At 42.5% G+C, this 22297-nt stretch overlaps 1 protein-coding gene across 1 annotated transcript in view; it reads right to left on the minus strand.

Annotated features, from left to right (window-relative positions):
- The window catches only part of dip2bb (disco-interacting protein 2 homolog Bb), a 39216-nt gene that overhangs the window by 6197 nt on the left and 10722 nt on the right, over positions 1 to 22297 (minus strand). Inside the window, exons 2-27 of the mRNA XM_070839672.1 lie at positions 18068 to 18139; positions 16824 to 16979; positions 12455 to 12580; positions 11993 to 12376; positions 11184 to 11330; positions 10432 to 10551; positions 9420 to 9617; positions 9088 to 9179; positions 8213 to 8323; positions 7984 to 8107; positions 7560 to 7669; positions 6567 to 6669; positions 6402 to 6466; positions 5656 to 5749; positions 5445 to 5564; positions 5236 to 5350; positions 4770 to 4909; positions 3450 to 3586; positions 3248 to 3328; positions 2980 to 3107; positions 2628 to 2742; positions 2212 to 2413; positions 1170 to 1282; positions 865 to 888; positions 272 to 352; positions 37 to 160 (exon numbers count right to left, since the gene is read on the minus strand). Of these exons, the coding sequence (XP_070695773.1) occupies positions 37 to 160; positions 272 to 352; positions 865 to 888; positions 1170 to 1282; positions 2212 to 2413; positions 2628 to 2742; positions 2980 to 3107; positions 3248 to 3328; positions 3450 to 3586; positions 4770 to 4909; positions 5236 to 5350; positions 5445 to 5564; positions 5656 to 5749; positions 6402 to 6466; positions 6567 to 6669; positions 7560 to 7669; positions 7984 to 8107; positions 8213 to 8323; positions 9088 to 9179; positions 9420 to 9617; positions 10432 to 10551; positions 11184 to 11330; positions 11993 to 12376; positions 12455 to 12580; positions 16824 to 16979; positions 18068 to 18139 (3282 nt within the window). The remainder of the gene's footprint in view (positions 1 to 36; positions 161 to 271; positions 353 to 864; positions 889 to 1169; positions 1283 to 2211; positions 2414 to 2627; positions 2743 to 2979; positions 3108 to 3247; positions 3329 to 3449; positions 3587 to 4769; positions 4910 to 5235; positions 5351 to 5444; positions 5565 to 5655; positions 5750 to 6401; positions 6467 to 6566; positions 6670 to 7559; positions 7670 to 7983; positions 8108 to 8212; positions 8324 to 9087; positions 9180 to 9419; positions 9618 to 10431; positions 10552 to 11183; positions 11331 to 11992; positions 12377 to 12454; positions 12581 to 16823; positions 16980 to 18067; positions 18140 to 22297) is intronic.

Below are 22297 nucleotides of genomic sequence, written 5' to 3' on the forward strand. Positions count from 1 at the left end.
TGTATATTCAGACAGAGAGCCAGAGGCAGAACCCACCAGGAGGATATAGCAGCACCACGTTCTCTCCGGTGTTGATGCTGCCTTTCTCGGTGAGCGCTGCAGCTATCTTCTCCGCTCGCTTGTGAAGCTGGACGCAGGTCGCCGTGCCCACCGCTACACCCTGAAGGACAGGGGCAACACACAGAGGTCACCGGAAGTGTAGTTTGTGTAGCAGTATTCTAAAATGAATCTCAGAGGACACACACAGCACTGTATTTGTCAAGTTTGGTACCTTGGCGTTAAGAAGAACAAAGAGGACATGGTCTGGGTCTGTCTGCGCCCTCCAGTGTAGAGCCTCTGTTAAATACTGATGCTGAAAATAAAAATAAAAAATAATGGTGTGTATGTACTGTGCATCTGAGGGTGTGCTTTCATAATGTGTATACATTATTACAAACACAACCACGGAGGGCTTATACAGGGAGCCGATGGAAGAACTTAATTTAATACACCTAAATAAAACAAAATAAAGAGGTGCTCAGAGACTGCATACTTCAGTATGCAGCAGTCTGGTAAAATGTATCTCCTTCCACCGTGCAAACAATTTATACCACCTTCTCTAAGCCAATCCAGCTCTTAAAATAATGAGCTATAATTTAGGACGTGAAAGGTGTGTCTGCAGTGAAACAAGGGATAGCTACAGAAGGTGCATATCTTGTAACACAGATATAAAATGAAAAAAAAAAAAAAAAAAAAACATGCACATTTTTGCTCGTGTCACAGTTCAACACAAGCACACAAAATAAAACCACAATGACATATAGATTAGAGCATGAGTACAACAAAGGTGAGGGCAGGATGCCATGAGGAGGCCATAATTCTTACCATCACAGTGGGCCACATACAGAGCTACATCCAGCAGGAGACGAGAACAGAAAGAGAGAAGAGGCTATAAAATCTGTACAACTGAGCTGAAGCTGAGCCTGGGCCATTGTTACACAGGCAGAGGGAAGTTTAGTATCATAACACACTGGGAGCATTGGTACTGGTCATGTGCACAAGTTTCCTGCTGATTCTAAAGGACATGCATGCAGCTCTTTTGAGAGCGGGAATGTGCTTAAAAAGGTATCACACACAGAGTTAGTGGCTGTTTGAAAGAGACAGTTACATTTTTTTTATGGTCATATTACCTTCCGGACAAGATCCTGGTCTTCTATCATGCCGAGGTCCCTGCCTGCAGCCTGGGCGATCCTCTTCCCTGCCACCAGGTTCCCCACCATCACAGACGCAGGACCTACACCAACTACAAGAGCAAAAGAAGTGTGAGAGAGAAAGAGAGAGGCAAGTGGAAACAAAGGAAGCTCATGATACGGAATAATTCATTATGCAGCCCTCACAGGTTAAGTTTAACTCGAGGAGATCTGAATGTCCTGTCACTGTCCACCACTGGCTGCAATTCTTACCTCACTGGGATGTAAAATTTCTACACAGCACTACTATTTGGGGAAACACAGAGGTCTACCAACAAAACAAATCCTTTTAGAACACACACAGTGCAAAATATATAAACTACATCAGATATTAAGGCGAACTGCGTGTGTCACATTGGGTTAGATGCGGCTGTCTTCAAGTACGTTAATTGTGGAAGAGTAGTGATGTGTGAGGTGAATGTATTCAGTGTTTTGGTGAAAAATCTACAATGTCACTTCTGAGCGATGCATCTTCTACAATCAAATCTGCATGTCACAACTTTCACGGAAGTCAGCAACGTAGCGCGGGCACAGCAGTCTTCATAATGGTTTCATGAAATGAACTCTTAGTTTGTTTAATTTCATTCCTTCAGTTTCATGTGTAACATTTTGTTTGTTATATGCTGTTCATAGGTTGTTTATTTTGTTTCACTTGGTATTTTGTGTTTGTCTACATTGGATTGATATTTCTTTGCTTGTTTCGGTGAATATTTGGATGTACTATGGATGTGTATTATGCGTATATTCTTTTATGGCGTTTGCTGATTTGCCAGTCAGGGGCAACGTGGCAGGAATATCCACATTCCCAAATTCAGAAACTGTTACGTATTCATTATGTAACACTAATAACAATGTTCACTTGCATGTGAGGCGATTACCAATTTCTACCACATTTGTGGATGTGGTCACTCACCTTCCATCCCATCAGAAAACAGCTTAAAACACATTTCACAGGCCTGTTTGACAGATAGGCATCACCTACCAGGCTGCTTCTGGCGGGGCTTAGGCAGGTTGGTGACACACGTGTGGGGACACATTAGGATGTTACAGGGGTGCAGGGTGCCGTCTAAGAAGAACTGCTTGGTGTCAGAGATGTGGATCCCACCCAGGGGTGTTTTAGGTAAGGTGTTGGCCGGCACCAGAGCCAGACAGTAGAGGCCCACCTGATGGATGCTGTCGATTGCCTAAAGAGGAAACCAGACATTGAGGAAAAGTTAGTTGAGTGGTAATAGAACATTGTGGAAATACAAATTACACAAAATGAATCTTCCAAGATCTAAAAACCATTCTTGAAAGCAAAATCTCAACATTGCAGAGTAGCATGACAGACAGAAAATTCTTGAACTTTGGTTTCATACTCGCTCACCAAACAAATATTTTGCATCGCTCCCTGTTTACCTGAAGCACTCGGCTCATCCACTGGAAGCTGTCCTCCTCACTGGCATCTGGCCTCTGCTCCGCTACGATCACAACTCTCTCGTCATAGAACACAGTGACTGAAAACACAGCGATCCTGACACACACACACAGGGAAACACACATAAATATATCAAAGATTACTCAGATGGTGTGGAAGTCAAATGCACCCTGAAACATGTTCAGACTTTTTATACATTGAACCTGCTGTGCCTCCTTTGCACCACTAGATGTCAGTAGTGGTAAATTAGTATTCACACTTCACAATCAACAGAGGAGCTCATCGTCTCTCTGGACACACTTTGTATAAAGAAGGATTTGATAGTCAACTCACCTCCCACGGTACACAGTCTTAACTGGCTCCACGGCGAGAGCGGTGGCCACCAGGTCGTCAGCATTGTGTCTGCGTCCGCTCACCATCAGCAGACCCTCGATCTTCCCCACCACAAAGATCAGACTGCCCTGTACAGAGCGGGGAACACACAGAAGGGTCATTATACTGTCAGTATACTGACCCATTCAAAGACAGAGAGACAAGGAAGATTTCCAGGAAGGCTCAAGTTACCACAAATATTTTACTATAATGAAACGCTCCTACTTACTGGGCCAACAAACCCCAAGAGTCCTGACCGCACAAATGGAATTTCTCCAATGGGAACCCCATTAGCATTAACTGGTATGACCTGAACACAACGACACACACAGATAGAAAATATGTTAGTATGTTAATACATTAATCAACTGTCTTATTTTCTGATAGTGTATCAGCACAGGAAGGTTGTGGGTATAATTCTGCTTTCATACCTCAAAGGTGTTTTTAGTGACTCCAGGCAGGCCGTAGTACATGTTGCCTCCAGCACGGGAGTTGACTATTATCTCTCCTATCTCATCTGTTTTACACAACTGAGGAGGTCCGTCTGGCTTCACAATGCACATAAGAGCTGGGGACACACAAAGATAACATTTAGACAGTATGAATTTCACAACTCACAGATAATTCTGGTATTTTTAAACCTGGACCCTATTCTTACAAATAACTGGTAGGTCAAAAAACTTTTGGAATTGGTCCAGTAGATCTCCTCACGCAGCAGCCAAGAACAGGCTGTGAATGAGCTAAAATGGCTGTAACGTAATCCTTCGGGGGCAATTGCACCAGATCAACGTACGCCCACTGAAAGTGCTTATTTTTGCATCTGAGAAGCTCAGATTGTTATTGTTATAAGTGTCTGACAACATTACAGAAAGAATCCTTGCAGAGACAGACCTGCAGGTCCTTTCTGTTTTACCACAAACAGCCGTTATATTGCTCAGTTGAAAGCCACCAGACTACATTGACAAAAACTGTAATTTTACATGGGAGTTGCTGGTCTACAACTGTCTCAATCAGTTGTTGTTTAGATGACTTTGGTGTTTTACGTGGTTAGTTTGGACCCAACACAATATTGTGTAGCACACAATAACACAACAACAGACAGCAGTGGACCAGCTACTCCTGTGTTCTGTGAGACAAAATTCCTGTTTTTGTCAATGGAGTCTGGTGGGTTTGAACAGTGTGATACAGACACTGTGCAGACGCTTCGAGTAACAATCTGAGTCAGTGGCCAAAATAACCTTTAGTGGACGTACTTTAATTGGTCATAACTGCCCCAAAATAATTACACTGCTGCCTCTTCTCAGCTGCTGGCTGAGGCGATCTACCAATTGGAAAAGGTTCTTGACCTACCGGTCATTTCAAACAGAAATTGTGTAAAATTAGGGCCCACGTTTAAAAATACCAGCTATCCTTTCAAGGTATATTCAGTTTACGTCAACATTTTACTTATCTAGAGGCCAAAGATCTACAGCAACATACGATAATGATATCAGTGCATCACTATTTAAGTAAATAGTTTGATAAAACTAAGAAAAAATATCCTGGTGTAAAGAGAGTCAAAAATTGGAATAGCCATTTAATTTTGATGTATATGAGTTAATGAATGGTCTCAAAAGTTGAAACAGTGGAAAAGATGAGAAGACTGACTGTTAAATTAGCCTTTAAGCTTATCAAAATATTTCCTCTTGTATGTCAGACTTTCTGTCGCTGCTTTCTAATGCTCTCCTTTTGACTCATCTATCTTTCCTCACCTCCAGGCATGACATGCCCCACATCTTGTACAGTCAGGGCGGAGTTCTTGTCCTCGGTGTTGACCCTGATGACACCATGGCTCAGGCCGCCCATGGAGAGAATGGCACGGGCAGGGAGGGGTGCACCAGGGACACCCGGTCTACACAGGAGAGACTTTTATCAACACATGAACATTTCCATCCATCCCATCTGGTCTAACTGTTAGCCATCTGCCCACCCATCCGTGTACACCACCACATGCAAAAGAGTACATCTTTATCCACCCTGCTGGATCAGCGTAAAGGAAAATCATCACGTGGTCTTCCATGAGCCTTAAATTGAAATAGAGGGTGTGAGGGTCGGAAGAATGGGAGGTAGGTGGGACTAAAGACGTGCAGGGAAGAAGGTGTTTCTATCTTCTTTTGTGTTCATCTTTTTCACTTTGTATAATGCTCAATCAACAAAAAGTAGAAATAAGGGTCATACCTGCGTATAGCTACGGTCATGGCCTCAGGGGAGGTGGCACAGGGACAGATCACCTCAGGTTTCAGCCCGTGGGACTGAAACACATTCAGGAAGGCATCACAGGAGGACACCGACCCTGGACGGAAAGAGACCGGAGGAACAAATTACATCTAATTTGTGTCGTTTGCAAAGACGTAGTTTTACAAAGCTGGGGGTCATGAAGTACTCACAGGGGTTAGCACCATCAGCAACAATCAGCATCCGTAATGAAGCCAGGCTGGTGTCTCTCTGGTCCCGATGAGCCATCATGGCCCAGTGTAGGTCACGGCACTTCACCAAAGCTAGACGAGCTGCATGAGAATATGAGTGACATGTCAATGTTATACGTTGTTAAATCCTTTTCTGTGGAATAACTTAGGCTGAGAGAGAAGAGTAATTTACCTTTGTGGATGTGGACCCTCTGCACCCAGGAGAGAGGACAAGCCTTCATTACTGCATATGGGACGCTGATAGTGTGTATCCTGTTCATCACAGCCTGGCAACACAACAAAACCATATATTATTTACTTTTTCCCATCATGGTAACAACCCCAAATTGTGACATTATGTTTTTAGATTCTTAAAAAGATGCAGCAGGTTCAAACAGATTCTGAAAGTTTGTTTCCTTGATAGTTAAAAGCTAAATGCTGTAACTTGCTGATAAATTCAATAACATTATGTGGGTGGGATTAACATAAAAACATCTCTTTTCAGCCCAGCAAATAAAAAAATAAAAAAAACAAAGACTAAAAAAGAAATCACCCAAAACTCACAATTAAGAGAAAAGCAAGCTTAGCAGGATAACATGATCTGTCTGTATAGTAAGAATAAAGCAAAAAAGATGGAGTGGAAATAAAAGACATGAAAACAGCACTAATGCAGAAAAAAAGCTCTGTATTAAGTACCAATAAACCATGGGACTTTTCATCTGTCCATTATGGAATCCATGAGACACTAAAATCCCTCTTTTCTGTTCTGTTCTGGTGCATAATCTAAAATCACTTTGAAAGCATCATCAGGGATCGCCACAGCAAAGAGCCTATTGTAGACACATGATGTGGATGACTAATGATATCCTTTGTTAAGCTTGAATGTGTGGCATTTAATCACATGCAAACACAGCCATGCTTACGTTCACACAGACTTACCGTGAGAACTCCATGCCACAGGCCCATGTCCTTTTTAAAGTCCAGGACATTCACTAAAGTTTCCCCTTAAAGTGAAGAAAAGACAAAAGTGACTTAAGACATAAAGCAGCTGTGTTGACGAGGAAACCTTCATATGACAGACAATAAGAACTGGTCTTTACTCACCCTCACAGTAGTTGCAGGCCTGGGTCAGTGCCTGGCAGTGGGTCAGCATGGCTACTTTAGAGACAGCCACACCCACCACTGTGCCCTCTTTACTCGCCTTGTACTACACAGAGAGGAAACACTTGTGAATACTTGTGCAAACCACAACATACTTGTCTTTTCAAAACACACCAGGACGCAGGAATGGTCAGGTTTTAATATTCCAAAATTAAAGGTCCCATAGTGTGCTCATTTTAAAGTCCAAACTTGTGTTTGGAGGTCCTACTTGAAAAGGTTTACATGGTTTAAAGGGGTCATATTATGCAAAATGCACTGTCTTTCTAACATACACGTGTGTCCACGGTGTGTCTAGGCTTCAAGAGACAGGAGCTAAAACGGAGTGATCAGAGAAAATTACAGCATGTAAACATGTTCTAGTAGGATCCCTAAATACAAGAACACAAAACTGAGAACAGGGAACTGGAAATGAGCAGAATATGTCTCCTTTAATGTTCAATAAACATATTTTTCTCTTAGCAGACATGGCTTCTGCAGCTGTTTTCAGTCTCTGTCTGAACGCTCCGTTTTAGAGGAACAGAACAATCTGCAACCTACTTCTCTCGCCTTCGACATCCTCTTGTTACTGCCAGCTGGCATTAGTGAGGAAAAAACAATGGTGGACAGATAGGTCGGTTCAGGAAAAGTCACTTTACTGAGGTGCTGGAGGAGGTCACGTGATCAACAGATCCCCTTATGACATCATAAAGGGAGCCAAATCTAAATGGCGTGTTTTCACATCCATTTACTGAAAGATGGAGCAGGAGAAAAAGTGAGAGGATGGTCTTTTCTCAGAGTTGGCAGTGCCTAGGCACACCAGGGACTCGTGTTTATGTTGAAAAGACATTAAAAAGTGCATTTTGCATAAAATGGGACCTTTGAAATTTTGTTTGTTATTGTGTTCCAATTGTGTGCCTGACAACTGCCAGATGACACACCAGTAAGCAGCTCCGTTACCTCTATATATGCAGGGTCAGTGTTGGCTGTGGGGATGTGAGGCTGCCAGTCTTTGGAAGGCTTGGTCAGGTATTTTGAGTCTGTCACCACCCACTTTAGTCGAGGCCAGCCTATCAGAGTGAAGCATCAGTGACAGTTTAGTAAAATCAGGGTGACTTACATTATACCAAAGAATGTAAAAGGGGATTCATTTCAAAATGAGTGTTGAAACTCGTCATCACTTCTTCATTAAAACTCAGAGTACACTGTACGCTACCTGCATCACAATTTGTGCACAAACAGTCAGAAGGTGACCCGAGATTTAGTCATTATATCTTTGACTTTCAGCGATATTTCATAGATGAGTAAGCTATTGTTTATCAAGACAAATTTAAAGTTTAATTATCTGAGTAAAGTTCAGTTATATTAGAAAGAACTTAGTGACCTTTAAACTGCAGGATTTCCCCAGTGGGTGTCTTCGGTAAACCCTTCAGACAGATCTCGCTGGTCAGAGCCAGACCGACACTACAGCTACCAAGCAGAAACCCCACCTGGCTGATACCTGCATCCTGCAAACACCACACACACAAAAACACAAAACCACATTCATAGTTAGCAAGAAAGAATATTTCTGTACTCACAAAATGCCCGTGTTCCTCTGAGGGTTTTCTTACCTTGCGAGATAGAGGTACTTCAATAGGTACAGGTATAACTTCAGCCAGCAGACAGCCGTAGAAGGCCACCCAGAACATCCCAGGGTCACTGTTGGGATACACCAGCGCCACCTAACAAGACATCAAACCTTATATTCTGGACTGTTTTACATTATAAAGAAGAAAAATGTCTTTATGGCCCTAAACACTGGTGGAAAAATGGTAAATTACAGCCACACTAGCAGCTCTGTAAGGCTGCACCTAGAGGGGCTTTGAGGTAAATGGTAACGTGCACAATGACAATGCTAACATGTTTCGTGGGAATATTACCATGTTCATTATCTTTGTATAATAGCATGCTAACATTTGATAGTTAGCATTAAACACAGAGTCCAGCTGAGGCTGATGGGAATGTTGTTAGTTTTGCTGGTATTTGGTCACAAACCAAAGTACAAAACAAACTGACTTTTTTACCTTCTGATGGCCATAAATAAAAAGTCACTAAAGTCTTTAAGATACATCTTCCATGAACCACGAATGTCTCTGCAATATTTAATGACAATTTATCTGATAGTTAAACCAATGAACTGACCGTCAAACAGACCATATTCCTGTCTCGACTTGACTAAAAATAAAGTATTACTTTGCTTTGTTTCTCCTTATAGTGAAATTAGTTTTGATTTCTGCCTTTTACAGATAATTCAAAGGTTTTCAGCTGCTATGTGTTCAGTGCATTGCACAATGGATCACCAACACATAGGTTTGAACTTAAGGCACCTTCTTGCTGCCAATCCTGCACAACGTTGTGCTCCTCCGGACTAAATTAATTCGTCAGGATGACTCCACCAGTTTAACACATTTGTCATGTGTGAGTGTTGCTCTGTCCACTCTCCCACCTTGTCTCCAGGTTTGAGGATTTGCTCGTTCTTGGTGCCCAGCTTGTTGAGGAGGGTGTACGCCAGCTTCACGCTGCGACTCCACAGCTTCCCTAACAGACAGAAGGCAGATCAGGGAGGAGGGAGTTAGGAAGCGTGGGTTATGTTTCTTTCCACTGCCAAAAAAATTTCACGTCACAGAGTTCACAAAACGTTCTATTACCTAGATGAATTCTTGAGCTCCTGACATGATCTCAACACAACATAAACCTTTCCCTCCCAGCAGCTGTATGTCACTGCTACTGATTTGACACAGTAAACGTCCCTCAAGGCTTGACAGTCTTGCGTCTCACCATATGTCAGGGTGTACAGCGGCTTCCCCGTGATGTCAAGAGCAGTGAGAGCGGGGCTCTTCCCCTGAGTGGCCCCCCAACGGGCTAACGCTGCCTGCAGGGCCGGGGGCCAGTTACTGACCACTCCCAAAGGCTCTCCTTTCACGGGGATGATCTGACGGCCCTCCGGCTTCGGTGTGTTGGGGTCCGGCTGGGGCACTGTATGACAGAGACAACAGAACACTTTTAGTTAATGAGATTCATTAAGAGTTTCCCGTGTCCTATCTAATCTGTCGTCTTCTTCTACTATTTTAAGTGCCTAAATATACATAAAAAGTCTTCAAATTACAACACACTCATGTTGTGCAGATAAACATTGCTTAAACACAAAGAATGATATTCAACACTAAAAAATACATTTTAAATACTAACTTGTAACCACTTTCTCATGACAAGCCCTTAATTAGTTTCAACTGATTATTATTGATGGTTAATAAGTCATTTTGCTTCATAGATCAGTTATAAGCTATTGATAAGAACACGTTTTAGGTAGCCAGCCTGTGACAAGTGCCTTTAAATGGTTGGGTTTTCTTCATGTATTAACAATAATAACAGAAAGAAATTCCTGAATATTTATTGACGACTTACTTAATCATAGCTGCATTGTTACTAGATCGGAATCAAACCCTGGCAAAATGTATGTTTCACAATTACTAATGGCGTATAACTGATCTATAAAACATTAGTGACTGATAAAACCACTGCAATTTACAAACACATATAAATGGTGACTTATTGGTGGTATCCATCCAATGTATGTTTTACACATCGAGAAAACTCTGCGCCATTAAATCGAACAAAAAAAATTTTTTTTGAAAAATTCTGAATGACTTCAGTGCCGTGACAAAAAAGCATCTTTCATTCAAACATTTCAAAATAAATTAAATGCTGGAGCAAACTAATATAAGATATGATATTCCTTTATTGTATGTGATGTGTTACAGGGGTGGTTGAGGGTCATGAGGCTGCGTACCTTCTACGATCTCCTCTGAGTCGTCGGTGAAGAACTCGCTGAGCGGGGGCCTCTTGGGCCTCTTCAGGGTGTTGAGCAGCTGCTGGATCTTGGTGGACACTCTGCTGCTTACAGGAACTCCTACGAGCAGGATGAAGGTGGGGGGTGGGGGGTTGGCGGCAGGACAAACACACAGTCACACACACTGTGGCTCGTACACACAGTGACAAACCGCTACATGTTTAAACTTCTTACCATCTCACAGTGTGCTGCTCTTCATCCCCCAACACAAGAGACTGTATTATGTTTTAGGTTGGATTTGAATTGATTGTAATGTCTTTTGGGGATGAAAAGCAGCATACGTAGGTGGCGACGACACGAGGAAAACACGGTGAGAACTGGGGTAAAGGTTGTTCTTTTTGGTTTGGGATCACACGTGAGGATTCATTCTGTGCGTGGAAGTTTTCTTGTTGCATTTATTTCTCTGTTCAATCGTTGCAAACAGGAGGGAGAGTAAGGGTGCAACAGCAGACACAGACGGCTAGGGACATCAAACATTAAGGAGTTTCCTTACTCTGGATATTACCTCTTCCTATCAGCCAGTCAAATAAAAATGTGACAGGGTAGAGAAAGATCATGAAGACAAAGAAAGCAGTAAAGTCTGATTAATTATATGTCATGGCTGGAAGTCAAGACGTATTTGAAGAGAGAAGAGATTTGCGAATGGAGTCAGACAGAGGCTCCTGCAGAGAGTCATTAACAAATAAAAATACCGTCCGCAGTCTCCATCATGCTCGAGCGGCTCTGCCCACGACTCATCCCTCTAACCACGGCGTTGGAGGGCAGGTCCACCCGCGGGCCTCTGGATGGAGGAGCCACAGCTGTCACATCTGGAGGGGGAGCGCTGTTCTCTGAGGGGGCTGCAGGTGAAGCAAGTGAGGGCAATTTGAACAAATACTAGGGTATGTGAGAGTAGGTTTAGTAATATGCTTACATATGTTTGTTTTTATGATTTTGAGCAAGCTAGAGACACTATTTTTTTTATTTTATTTAGCCTTTAGTTTATCAGATTTATTTGTGAGATCAATAATCTCTTTTACAAAGGAGACCTGGCAAAGCTAGCAGCAACACATTGCTGCTATATTTTAAGATATGTTAACTTTAGTATATTTATCCTGTGTCACGCTTCAGTTCCATATATAGCATCTGGTTTGTGATTCATGCTAATTGTATCGTACTAGCTGTATGATTAATACTACTATTTTTTGCCTTTGCCCATCAACTTCCCATACTCTGTTGAATATGTCTTGTTTTGACCCACCATTAAGATAATAAATCTATTCCTACATGTATATAACCTAATGAAACACTGTGTCATTAATTGTTTACACACCAGTAACGAATGTGTCATTGGACATGTTATAATTAATACTTTATTAACTAAAATCGCACCAAGAAGCACCAGAAAATGTTTGTATTCCCTGTAATAATCAGTTAATTTTGGCCAAACCTAATAAACCTAATGACAGTGGTGGTGTCTGTGGATGCTTTACACCAGTCAAAAAACAGCCGAGCGCCTCACCAATGCGACTGTGAGCCAGCATGTCCGTCACAGCTGCAGTGGCGGGCTGCTCCTGCGGCTGGTACTGAGGCTGGTACTGAGGCTGGTACTGCGGTTGGTACTGAGGCTGATACAGAGGTTGGTACTGCGGCTTGTACTGGGGCTGAGGCTGAGGCTGAGGCTGAGGATGGGGCTGAGGGTGGGGCTTAGGATGGCTCTGAGGCTGCGGTTTGGCCTCTCCGTGGGACAAGGTGGAGGAGGCCGAGGACGAGGTGGAGGAGCCCTGGACGGTGCGGTTGATCCAGGAGTCTGGGCTCTGCAGGTTGGGGTTGACCAGAGGCGGAGCAGCGACCATAGACGACTGCCTGCGCACAGACGTCTCATCCTCAGAGCCTGATGAGGAGTCTGAGCGAGAGAGAACAAAGTGTGAATTATCCAGCACTGTGTCCTCCTGCTGCAGGACTGTCCTTCTTCCTGTCCTACCTGGTGGTGTGCGGGTTTCGATGGGAGACTGTACATATGTGGAGCGTCGTTTGGTCGGCATGGGGAGTGCCATCTTCTCCTCTTTATGTTTAGCCAGGGCAGCTTGTACTGCCTCAGAATGGATATCTGCGTTGAGAGAAAACAATACAAACTCTGGATTAGAGATGGCACTTGATCCTAACAGCTTTGGATCTGATTCAAAGCAAGGACACAATAAAAGAAACAATGAAAACAGCTTTTCAAATTGACTCACAGATACAACACATAGTCATACTCCTTTTTTTTCCCTTACTGAGAGATTTATTTTGCTGTCATCTTTAGTGGTTTCTGTAGTGGGATCATAGAGTGTATATAACAAGTGGACGCAGCTTTCGGGTCTCTAAAGTAAAGCCAATGAAAGCCAATTTCTATTTCTAGCAGGCAGCTCTGAAAAGAAGTCAGACTATGAGGAAGTCTAGGAGAAAATAACCCTCTCACTCGAATTATTACCTCAGTAGACATTTTCCTAATGAGTTCACTGTAACTGGAGTAAAACAGACTATACAGCAGAACATGCTTTAGGGCGGGACTATTTTGCGACTAACCAGTCAGAGGCGGTAGTCGTGGAATGACAGACATTTCTTACTCCAAAAATTTTGGATGGTTTCATGGTCCAAAAAAAGACCATGAAACCAAATGGTGACGCCTATAAAGTCAAACTCGAGGCTTCAAAATGGCGGTCCACAAACCAGTGGGTGACGACATGACGGCTTCATCCACCTCTTATATCAGAATCTGAATCAGAATCTGAATTCTTTTATTTGTCATTGAGCACGAAGCACAACGAAATTGAAATAAAAACAGCAGCTCTCATGGACAGTGCAAAAACAACAAAAAGGTGCAAAAAGACAGAATGTGCAAAGATGAAAGTAGTGCAAAAGAAATTAAATAGACTTTACAGTTCACAGGGGGGTAGGGGTATTTACATTGGAGGAATAAAGAAATATATACAAAAATATACATATATATATATATATAAATATAGGTGAAAGTAAAAAGTAAACATTCCTATTTCACAGTTTGGTTGTATTTTTTTAGTGTTGATTGTACTGTTCAGGGTTGGCTGTGTTGTTATTGTTCTTGTTCAGGGCAATGACAACTCTAGGGTAGAAACTGTTCTTTAGAACAATCTATGAGTGGGATTTTTCCTTCCTTTGTATATTGGTTTGTTTAGTGACTTTAAAAACCTTTCCCTAATTGCTGCTTGAATAGTGCTTGTATTTCATTTTGAATGCTGACGAGTGCTACGAGTCATCTAAATCAATGGGTCCGAACCAGGGGGACACCAAGAGGACCTGCTTCAAAATAAGGTACATGTGGAGGCTTATTAGGGGGACCAGGGAACTACAGTAAGTTTAGATCCTGTAAATAATCCTGCATACCTACAAAAGTTCTGGTGTGCCTGTTGTCTTTTTTGTCATGTTTGTCAAAAAAGGTTGAAAAAAAAAAGTAGCAGGAGTAATAGTTAATATAGTGATGTCAACTCTTTGCACTATTATTTAGTCAAGATTAGACCCAAAAAATAAAAACAGACATCTACTAAACAAAATTGTTCATTTTAGGATAAAAATAGTATTCAAATTAGGCAATCCGAGACAGAAAAATCAGTCTGGTTATTCTGCTCTGAGCTTATGAACACATTCAGCATTTGAAAGAGAAAAATCTTCTCATCTTAAATGAACCCAAGATGAAAAGTTTGGTAACCAATGCTTCAGTCCTCTCCAGTAAGTTCTGACTGCAGAATTTTAGTGTTGTCGTTTCAGTGAGACTTTGTTAAAGAACAAACAGCCAATCAAAATGTTAGGAAAAACGATGAGAGAAGGAGTCAGGAGAAAATCCTAAGAGGATGGCTGTGTTTTCCCTCTGAAACAGGAAACCACGACGGGAGGAGAGAGCAGAGCTGTGTGTTAGCCCACACACTTGCCTACACACATGCGCGTGGTAACAAATGCAGAGATACTTTCACTTGATGACACCCACAGGCACATTAAAAAGGGCCACGTGAACGGCCTCACATTCAGACTACGTGACGAAACATGCGCAACAAAAGCCCACTCTCTGACAAATCACATTTATCAACTCAGGGGACACAATTTCCATTCAGACATCAACACGTTCGAATAAATCACCGAGCACAGCTCATTACACAGCAGCAGTGGGGACTGTAATTACATAAGTGGCATTCTGCTGAACAGGTTGCTCTGGGGCTAAATGATCTTCGCTCATAATGCGCCGTCGTCCACCCTCATGCAGGGGCGTCAGCAGAGGCCGACTCCTTACACGCCTCTGGGAGGATGAGGGCTGTCTCCGTGGCGATAAGCGTGGAGGTTTTGTGTGGGGCCTAGCGGGGTGTTTTACACCAGCTCCCATTAACGCTGACACGTCTGTATGGGCATCTAAAGGCCTGGTATTATGTTTTATATTTACCGTACCCTCTTTGGTTCATTATTACAGATAGAGATGGCGGCCTCGCAGAAACCAGTCAGCACTGTCCTTTGGTGAACATGTTCCCGACTATTTTAATAACTGGAGGAAGCCAGAAGAGATGAGAAGCAATTAAACGAAGGTCGCTCTGCAGCCCATAAAATGATAAAAGCTTTAATTTCTTCAGTTTCTCGGTGCAGCAGTGTTTAGTCATTTCTTATTATTAGTTGTTTATGGTGGGTTCCTTTAAAATTTCCATTTTTTTAAAACCAAACTAGCAGCATGGCTCTGTGGCACTGTCTGTGTCTCATCAAATGTTAGCCAGTTTTTAACTGCTGGTTTACATAAGCTGAGCACTTATAAATGATGGATTTAACGGCCAGCTGACCCTGGCTGTGTCGAAATCATTCACTATGGGCAAGCTGGTGCACTGTATTTACTTTCTGCCACGCGTGTGTTGAAATACACGTAGTTGCCAGTTTAATGGGTACACCTAATGTGGTGGCTGTGGCTCAGAGGTTCGATCCCAGGCTCCCCCAGTCCGCGTGCCAAAGAGTGCTTCAGTGTGTGAATGCTTTGCTCCTCCTCAGTGTGTGAATGTAGTGTCAAAAAGTCAATATCGCTAATATTATAGTCCTGCTATAAATCCTGCCTTGATGAAGGTTATAATGTTCAGTTTTTATTAAAACTATTTTAGACAGATGATGATTTTATGATCACATTGAGGGATATATTTACATCAATGAGAGCTGGCTAAACAACTGAAATACTTCAGCCTACACCTAATAAACTGGCAACTGGGTGCGCTATGAAGTGCCCTCAAAAAGTCCCACAATGGAACAAAAAAATGTACACTACTATTTGGTTTAAAAAAAAAATCCATTGATTTTGATGGAAAGGAAAATTACAGGTATGCAACACGACACAGTGGGAGGCTGCCGTTCAGGACCATTTACCACATTTACTCCACTGTGAACAGAGTTGAACGGACAGTTCACTCATTATTGTGGAAAAAAGGCTCATCATCTCTCTCTTCCTTGCTCTATGTTCTTCCCCTCCTCCAGGCCGCCTCTTTCAACCCATCAGTCCTATATAACTTTACTTCCAGACTGAACAAGGCAATGCATCACTGCCTTTCCCTCAGTCCATTTCATTTACACTCATTCCTCTACTTGTATCTTGATATATTGCACCAACCTCAGTTTTATCTCTAATCTGTTTTTCCAACTCTAATCCACTCTGTGTCTATTCCTCCTCCCCAATCTCCATCTAAGTCTGTCAATCAGATAAAAATATTCCGTGACTGGTCATCGAAGCACTTTTAAACAACCCTCTGCCAAACTCCAGCCCAACAGACTAAGTTTAAATTTGTCAGTCTGGCAGTAAGCATGCTGGAGTGTGAGGGTGTTTCGTATGAGAGGCAAGGCTTGCTGAAAAGAGAAAATTAAGAAAAAGGAGCAGGTCTGGAGGGAGGATGCGTTTACATCAGTTACCAGACACTCACACATATCCTTCTCACAGGCCCTCTGCTCTTTCACCTCTACTCTACGCTCTGTTTTCCTGTTATCCTCGCCAGTGTCAGGTTTTCCCCTCCACATCAGTATTCCCCTGTTCTCCTCACAGCCTCCTCACACATAGCCAGGCAGTGACATCACTCTGCTCTCACAGAGTGGGGGTCCTCACTGAGGGTCTGCCAGCTGCAGGGCTGCACCGTCGTCTGTCTGTCTGCCTCACACACACACACACACTTAAAAACAGTCTGGCTCAACAAGTGAAGGTGATGTAGATTAAACTGAGCGCTGAGAGACTATTTACGCTCAGTGATCAGTGCATCAGACGTGGAGAAAAGCTGAAGCTGAATGTAGTTTCTTCCCTGAAATCAGAGGGAGTTTTTGGATGTCCTGACCTGATCTGTAGCGGTCGTCCCTGGTTCCTCCACTGCGATGTGTTCTGCGGGAGCGTCGCTCTCTGTAACGGGACGAGCTAGCGGGGGGAGCGGCGTGGCTGGAGGAGGAACCGGGAGCGGGAGGCTGCACGTCATTCTGACGGGGCGGCTGTTCCACTGTTAGATAAACACAACAAACATTTATTGATTTTTTTTTTTTTTTTTTTTTAAAACACACAGGAAGCTTAATGTCTTGCTTCTCTGATCATGTCGCTGCCCTAATGGGAATTTCAGAGAGCACCAGTGGACATTTCCTTCAACAGAGATAAATATCTTCACTTAACATTTCCGAAGATGTATGGCCTGTTTGTGTGAAAAAGAAGAAAGCTGTGAGATTTCCCAGTGAAGGAGACTTGAGAAAAGTCGACAACAACAACAACAACAACAAAAAAACAATGTTGGTAAATTGTGAAAAAATTGGCACCATTCTGTGCAGAACAGTTCTTAACTTATATAAGATATCTGACACTGTAGAAGGACCTGCATGGTGCTTATTGTTACCATCAGAAAGCGTTGACCTTTTGATTGTAGTTTTTAAGGAGTTCAGGAAAACAGCATAAAAAGACATGTTATGCAAACCCTACAAAACAACAGACCAGTAGGAGGATAATGGATGAAATGTATCATAAGGACATTGCCACGTTCTGTTAATGTAAGTATTTCATTGTTAAGTGGATTTCACCAGCTCCTTGTTGACAAAGAATCCAAGGGAGTCACCAAACAATGATTGAATACCTGCTGGTAGATATATTTCTGCACACAGCTAACAATTTTACCAGCATCCGTGCTCCACTATCAGAAGAATGATGGGAGATTAGCAGAGAGACGGTACCACTAGGAGGCAGCAGTGAGCGTTATCAGGTCTAGATGTACATAAGAGGGGCTATTTACAGAATATTTACTGAAATCTGCACTTAGTTTACATTTTATTTGATCATTCTGCAATGTAGTTATGCTTTTATCATTTAGTGAGTTTTTTTTACAACACTGACAGAGTGAAACCCAGGTTGAAGTAGCCTGTTATAAAAAGGCTTGGTTGTGACAGTAAAATGTGTAAATCAATTTAACTGATGGTAACCAGAGCACTGAGTTTGTGACACAGACTTATGGCAATAAAATCACAGTCATATCAGATAAAGCTGATCGCATTTCTCTTTTGAGTACGTCCAAGCATGGCGTGGAACAAAGAGGTTATGGGTTTGTACCTGGAGTTTGGATGATGTAGGGGGCCAGCAGTTTGGTCCTTTTCTTCTCATAGCCTTTCTGTGTAATGTCACCTGTAAAAGATCAGAGGAGAAAGAGTGACTTCACTTCACACTGTTAACAGCATGAACATTCAACATTTTAGTGACATGGATCTTTTTCCATTCTGCATTACACTCCACATTTGAATACTATATTCTTCATAACAAGAATAATTTAAAGAGTAAGACCAAACAAAAATGAATCCACAAATTAACTCTTCATACTGTTAAGTGAACTCATCTGGGCTGATCTACATTCTCTGATGTGTCTCAATATGGTATCTATCACCACCTGTTCAAACACAAGAATGGTGACAGAGCAACAGAGAGGAATGACACAGGTAAAAAAAAAAAAAGAAACAAAACAAAACACTGTGAAAAAGAAGATTGAAACACAGATGGATGCACACAGTGTTGCAGTAATCTCCAGAGATGGCTGAGGGCGTCAAAGATGTGGCTCCGTTCCAGCCTCAAGTAAGACACAAAGGCAAAAACAAAAACAGGACTAAATTTGGAAATGTGCGGAAGCGTGGGCAAGAGATGGGATGATTCAGAGACACCGAGGGAAAACAGAGAGGCATGAAAGCTGAGGCCATGAAAGGTGGGAGACACACAGAATCACAACAGGAGTGACGAGAGCACAGAGGAGGAGGACGGGGTGCGGGAGAGATGACGGAGGTGAGTGACGGTGCAACCAGAGATTACACGGCGAGGTATCTCGAGTCCCGAGTGGCATGAGAGCAAAATGTCCCTTCGACACCCACTCCTATCCCCCCTGCCGACAGCCCATCTGCATCTTCCTCCACCCCACCAGACACAACACAGGCTGACTGAGTTCTCCGCTGGCCCTCAAGCGATGCAGTGACTCTGCCAAATTCCTCTGTGGGCAAAGCTGTCAGATTTTCAGACACGTACCAAAAATCCATCTGGAGAGCCTGCACTCACTTTTCTAGTATCTGTGCTGAGCAGTCATGATTCATTCAGTATGTCCGCCAGTGGCCACTCTTAAACCTCATCTTCATCATAAAGACTGTCTTGGTAACAGTGTTTTTTATCATACAATGACTTACAGTATTTAAAAAAGAATGATATATATATAAAAATGTACATATGTATGTAAATAAAGTCAAAATGGAAAGCTAAATAAGCCTGCCACTAAATAAGCCTGCCACTGGTTAAGTGTAATAACCCTATCTGACAGGTGATCCCATTCTGTGAAGAGCATTGACTCCCCTGCAGCTCAATCATCTCCTGGAGCTCTGAGAGTTAATCCCCGATTAAAAATTAGGCTGCTGAGACGCACGGCGATGAAAGGTTGAAGCTGTCTGCTGCTGATGTCGCCTCTTCCCAGTTACACCACCGAGGACAATAGCGATTAGATGAGGATTTCCTGGCACACCGACACAGGTGATCAACTGGAGGGCACACAGCGACATACAGTGTAGACCTCTGGCTGGACGATATGGTTCAGCTCAGTCACAATATCAATGACAATAAATTATTAAAGGATGATTACAGTTTATTCCAACTTTGGTCTTATTTTTGTAGTTTGGATCATCATTTCAATCACAATCCGACAGTTTCAGACAAGAACAAGCTCTAAATCTTGATTTTTAAACCAACACTGATGAGAAGACCTTAGAGGTGCTCAGAAAAATGAAAATAAACCTGAACATCTACAGTTCCTGGACAACTGGATAGACCTCATCAGTAGAGGAAGATCATGTGATATGATTGAAATCTACACAACAGCTACTAATGGGCCTTGTGATGAAATGTTGAACGAACATTTGGCCTGAACAGTTTAGCCAGATTATTATTATTATTATTATTAAACCGGTTTTTATTTGGAGATGAAAACACTTAACATGCAGAATATGCCTGTAATAATATCTCATTGTACAACTAAATCAAGGCAACATACAATAATCACAAGGGATATTTAAAACATTTTACAATTTGCCTTAAGTTTCTAATGCAAATAAGCCTGGGGTTTGTTTAAACGCTATGACTGTCTTACCACTTTTATTGTCTTACTACTTTTATTACCCTGCTGTACCTCTTTTTAGCAATATTATGTTGTGAGTATAATATCAGCGTTACGAATCTGAATGATGGTCAAAACTACAAAAATAAGACCCAAGTTGCAAGAATTATGATGGTAAATATATGTTATCACAATAATCAAATTGATGTTGTTATTTATTACAATACAATTTGCTTTGGATCATCTATAACAAAAATTGTAAAATTATCTCAATATAACTAAACTACAGCCAATACACAGATCCAGCTATACATTTAATCACTGAGTGATCACCTAAGATCACCTTAAATCGGACGTCTTTACGTCTATCACAGTTCCTCTGTACAGTAGACAACTCGGTAATATTTCAGACATCCACTCAGTTAAACCAGCACACTGGTGACACGCTACAGACGAACTGACGAAGATGAGAGTGCTCATGTTTGGCCTGAGAGCTCACTCCAACACAATATCTGCTCTGGGACTGGGCCTTTTTTTTTCCTCAAGAAAAATGGAAGAAAAGCAAACACTTCCATAAGTAATGCATGAACGGTACAGTTGGCTTCGCTCAGTCACATGATTTATTTTTAGCTCATGTGAACAGGCAGTTTCTCTGCAGAAAGACAGAGAGAGGAGAGAGAGAGAGAGAGAGAGAGAGAGAGAGAGAGGGATGGAGTCAGCGATGGGGGAGGGGGCTGGAGTGGCATTAAATGAATCTCAAAGTAATCACTCTTCCATCTGGATGATTTGAAATTCATCTGTTTTTTTTTTATGATCATATATCAGAGCCAGGCTCCAGCAGTGGGAGCTGAAGAGTTAAAACTCTTTAAAGGGTTGCATCCAATCAGTGAACTATGTGAGGACAGGGCTGCACGACATCAGACAGGAAATGAAAATGTGGCAAAATTGGCAAACTAGTAAGTGAGAAAAAAAAGAGAGAGAAACCATTGTAACATCAGTTTTTTTGTCATTCAGTGCACTTTGAACATCCGGAGCTGTATCTTGTGCATGAAAAGCGCTTCACAAACAAAACTTATTCTTTCGCTTTGACTTATCTCAAACCTAAGATGAGATTCTGTCCCCGTCAAAGAGATCTGCTTGAGAAGCACAGCACAGCTCAGCGGAGGTGATGGGAACCTCGCTAGTTAACCCACTTTCTCACAGTGACCCAGTCATGTCTGTCCTAATGCTGGAGGTCACAATCAAACCATTTCAGTGACGGGCTTCTTGTGTAGCTGCAGCGGCTGTGCTTTTTTCGTCATGGTTCGATAATTGCATCCGTGAAGAAAGCTTCAGCTCGGAGAGTGCGTCTTATTTTTCCACAATCTGGAGAGAGAAACATCAAAGCTGTGCCTTCTCCCAGCCCCGTGCACCCTCACACTCACTAGCCTCGGATTATTTGAATTGCAGTGAGACTGCTCTCTCCTTCTACCCCACAGGCACTCCGTCTGAATAGTAATTAGCTACCGACCTCTATTCTCTTTCCCTGCTTTTCCCTCTCCCTCATCACATATCTCGCTGCTTTCTCAAGAAAACAGTTCAGACACATGTTGGCATCTGCCCACCGAAAGTGATCCAGACGTGTTAAAGTATTACAGTGACCTCCAGTTGTTATCTCACAGAAAACAGCCAATTTCAACGAGGTATGAAGATAAGACGCTGGAATGCAGAGGACCAGAACAACAAGTCGGTAATATAGCAAGTCAGCTCAAATTTGACTGTTGCAACATATTAAGGTCCAGAATACAGGCTGACATATGGACGCCCTCTGTTTGGCCCCGTGCCACGTCTGTATTCGTTGATATGTGAGTGTGTTATTTTCATGGGTGTGTGCATGTGCGGGCTGGAGGGTTGCTGTTCATTTGTCAACCTTCCTGGAAGAGCTGTCACATTTTTATCTGTGGAACGAACATCCTACTGACGCCTCCAAGCTGCCTCCTCGAACCAGCAGACCGATCCTCTAACTCGGCCAAAAGATCACCCACTCGCTGTGTGTCCACACTCTCTCTCTCTCTCTCTCTCTCTCACACACACACACACACACACCTGCCTGACCACAGCTACAAGCTACACACACACACACACACACACACACAACATCCTCCTGAAAAATAGTTTACATGATTTATTGTTAAACTTAGACAACATAAGGCTATGTGAGTTAG

Source organism: Pempheris klunzingeri, chromosome 2 (genome assembly GCF_042242105.1).
Source record: "Pempheris klunzingeri isolate RE-2024b chromosome 2, fPemKlu1.hap1, whole genome shotgun sequence".
NCBI lineage: Eukaryota > Metazoa > Chordata > Actinopteri > Acropomatiformes > Pempheridae > Pempheris > Pempheris klunzingeri.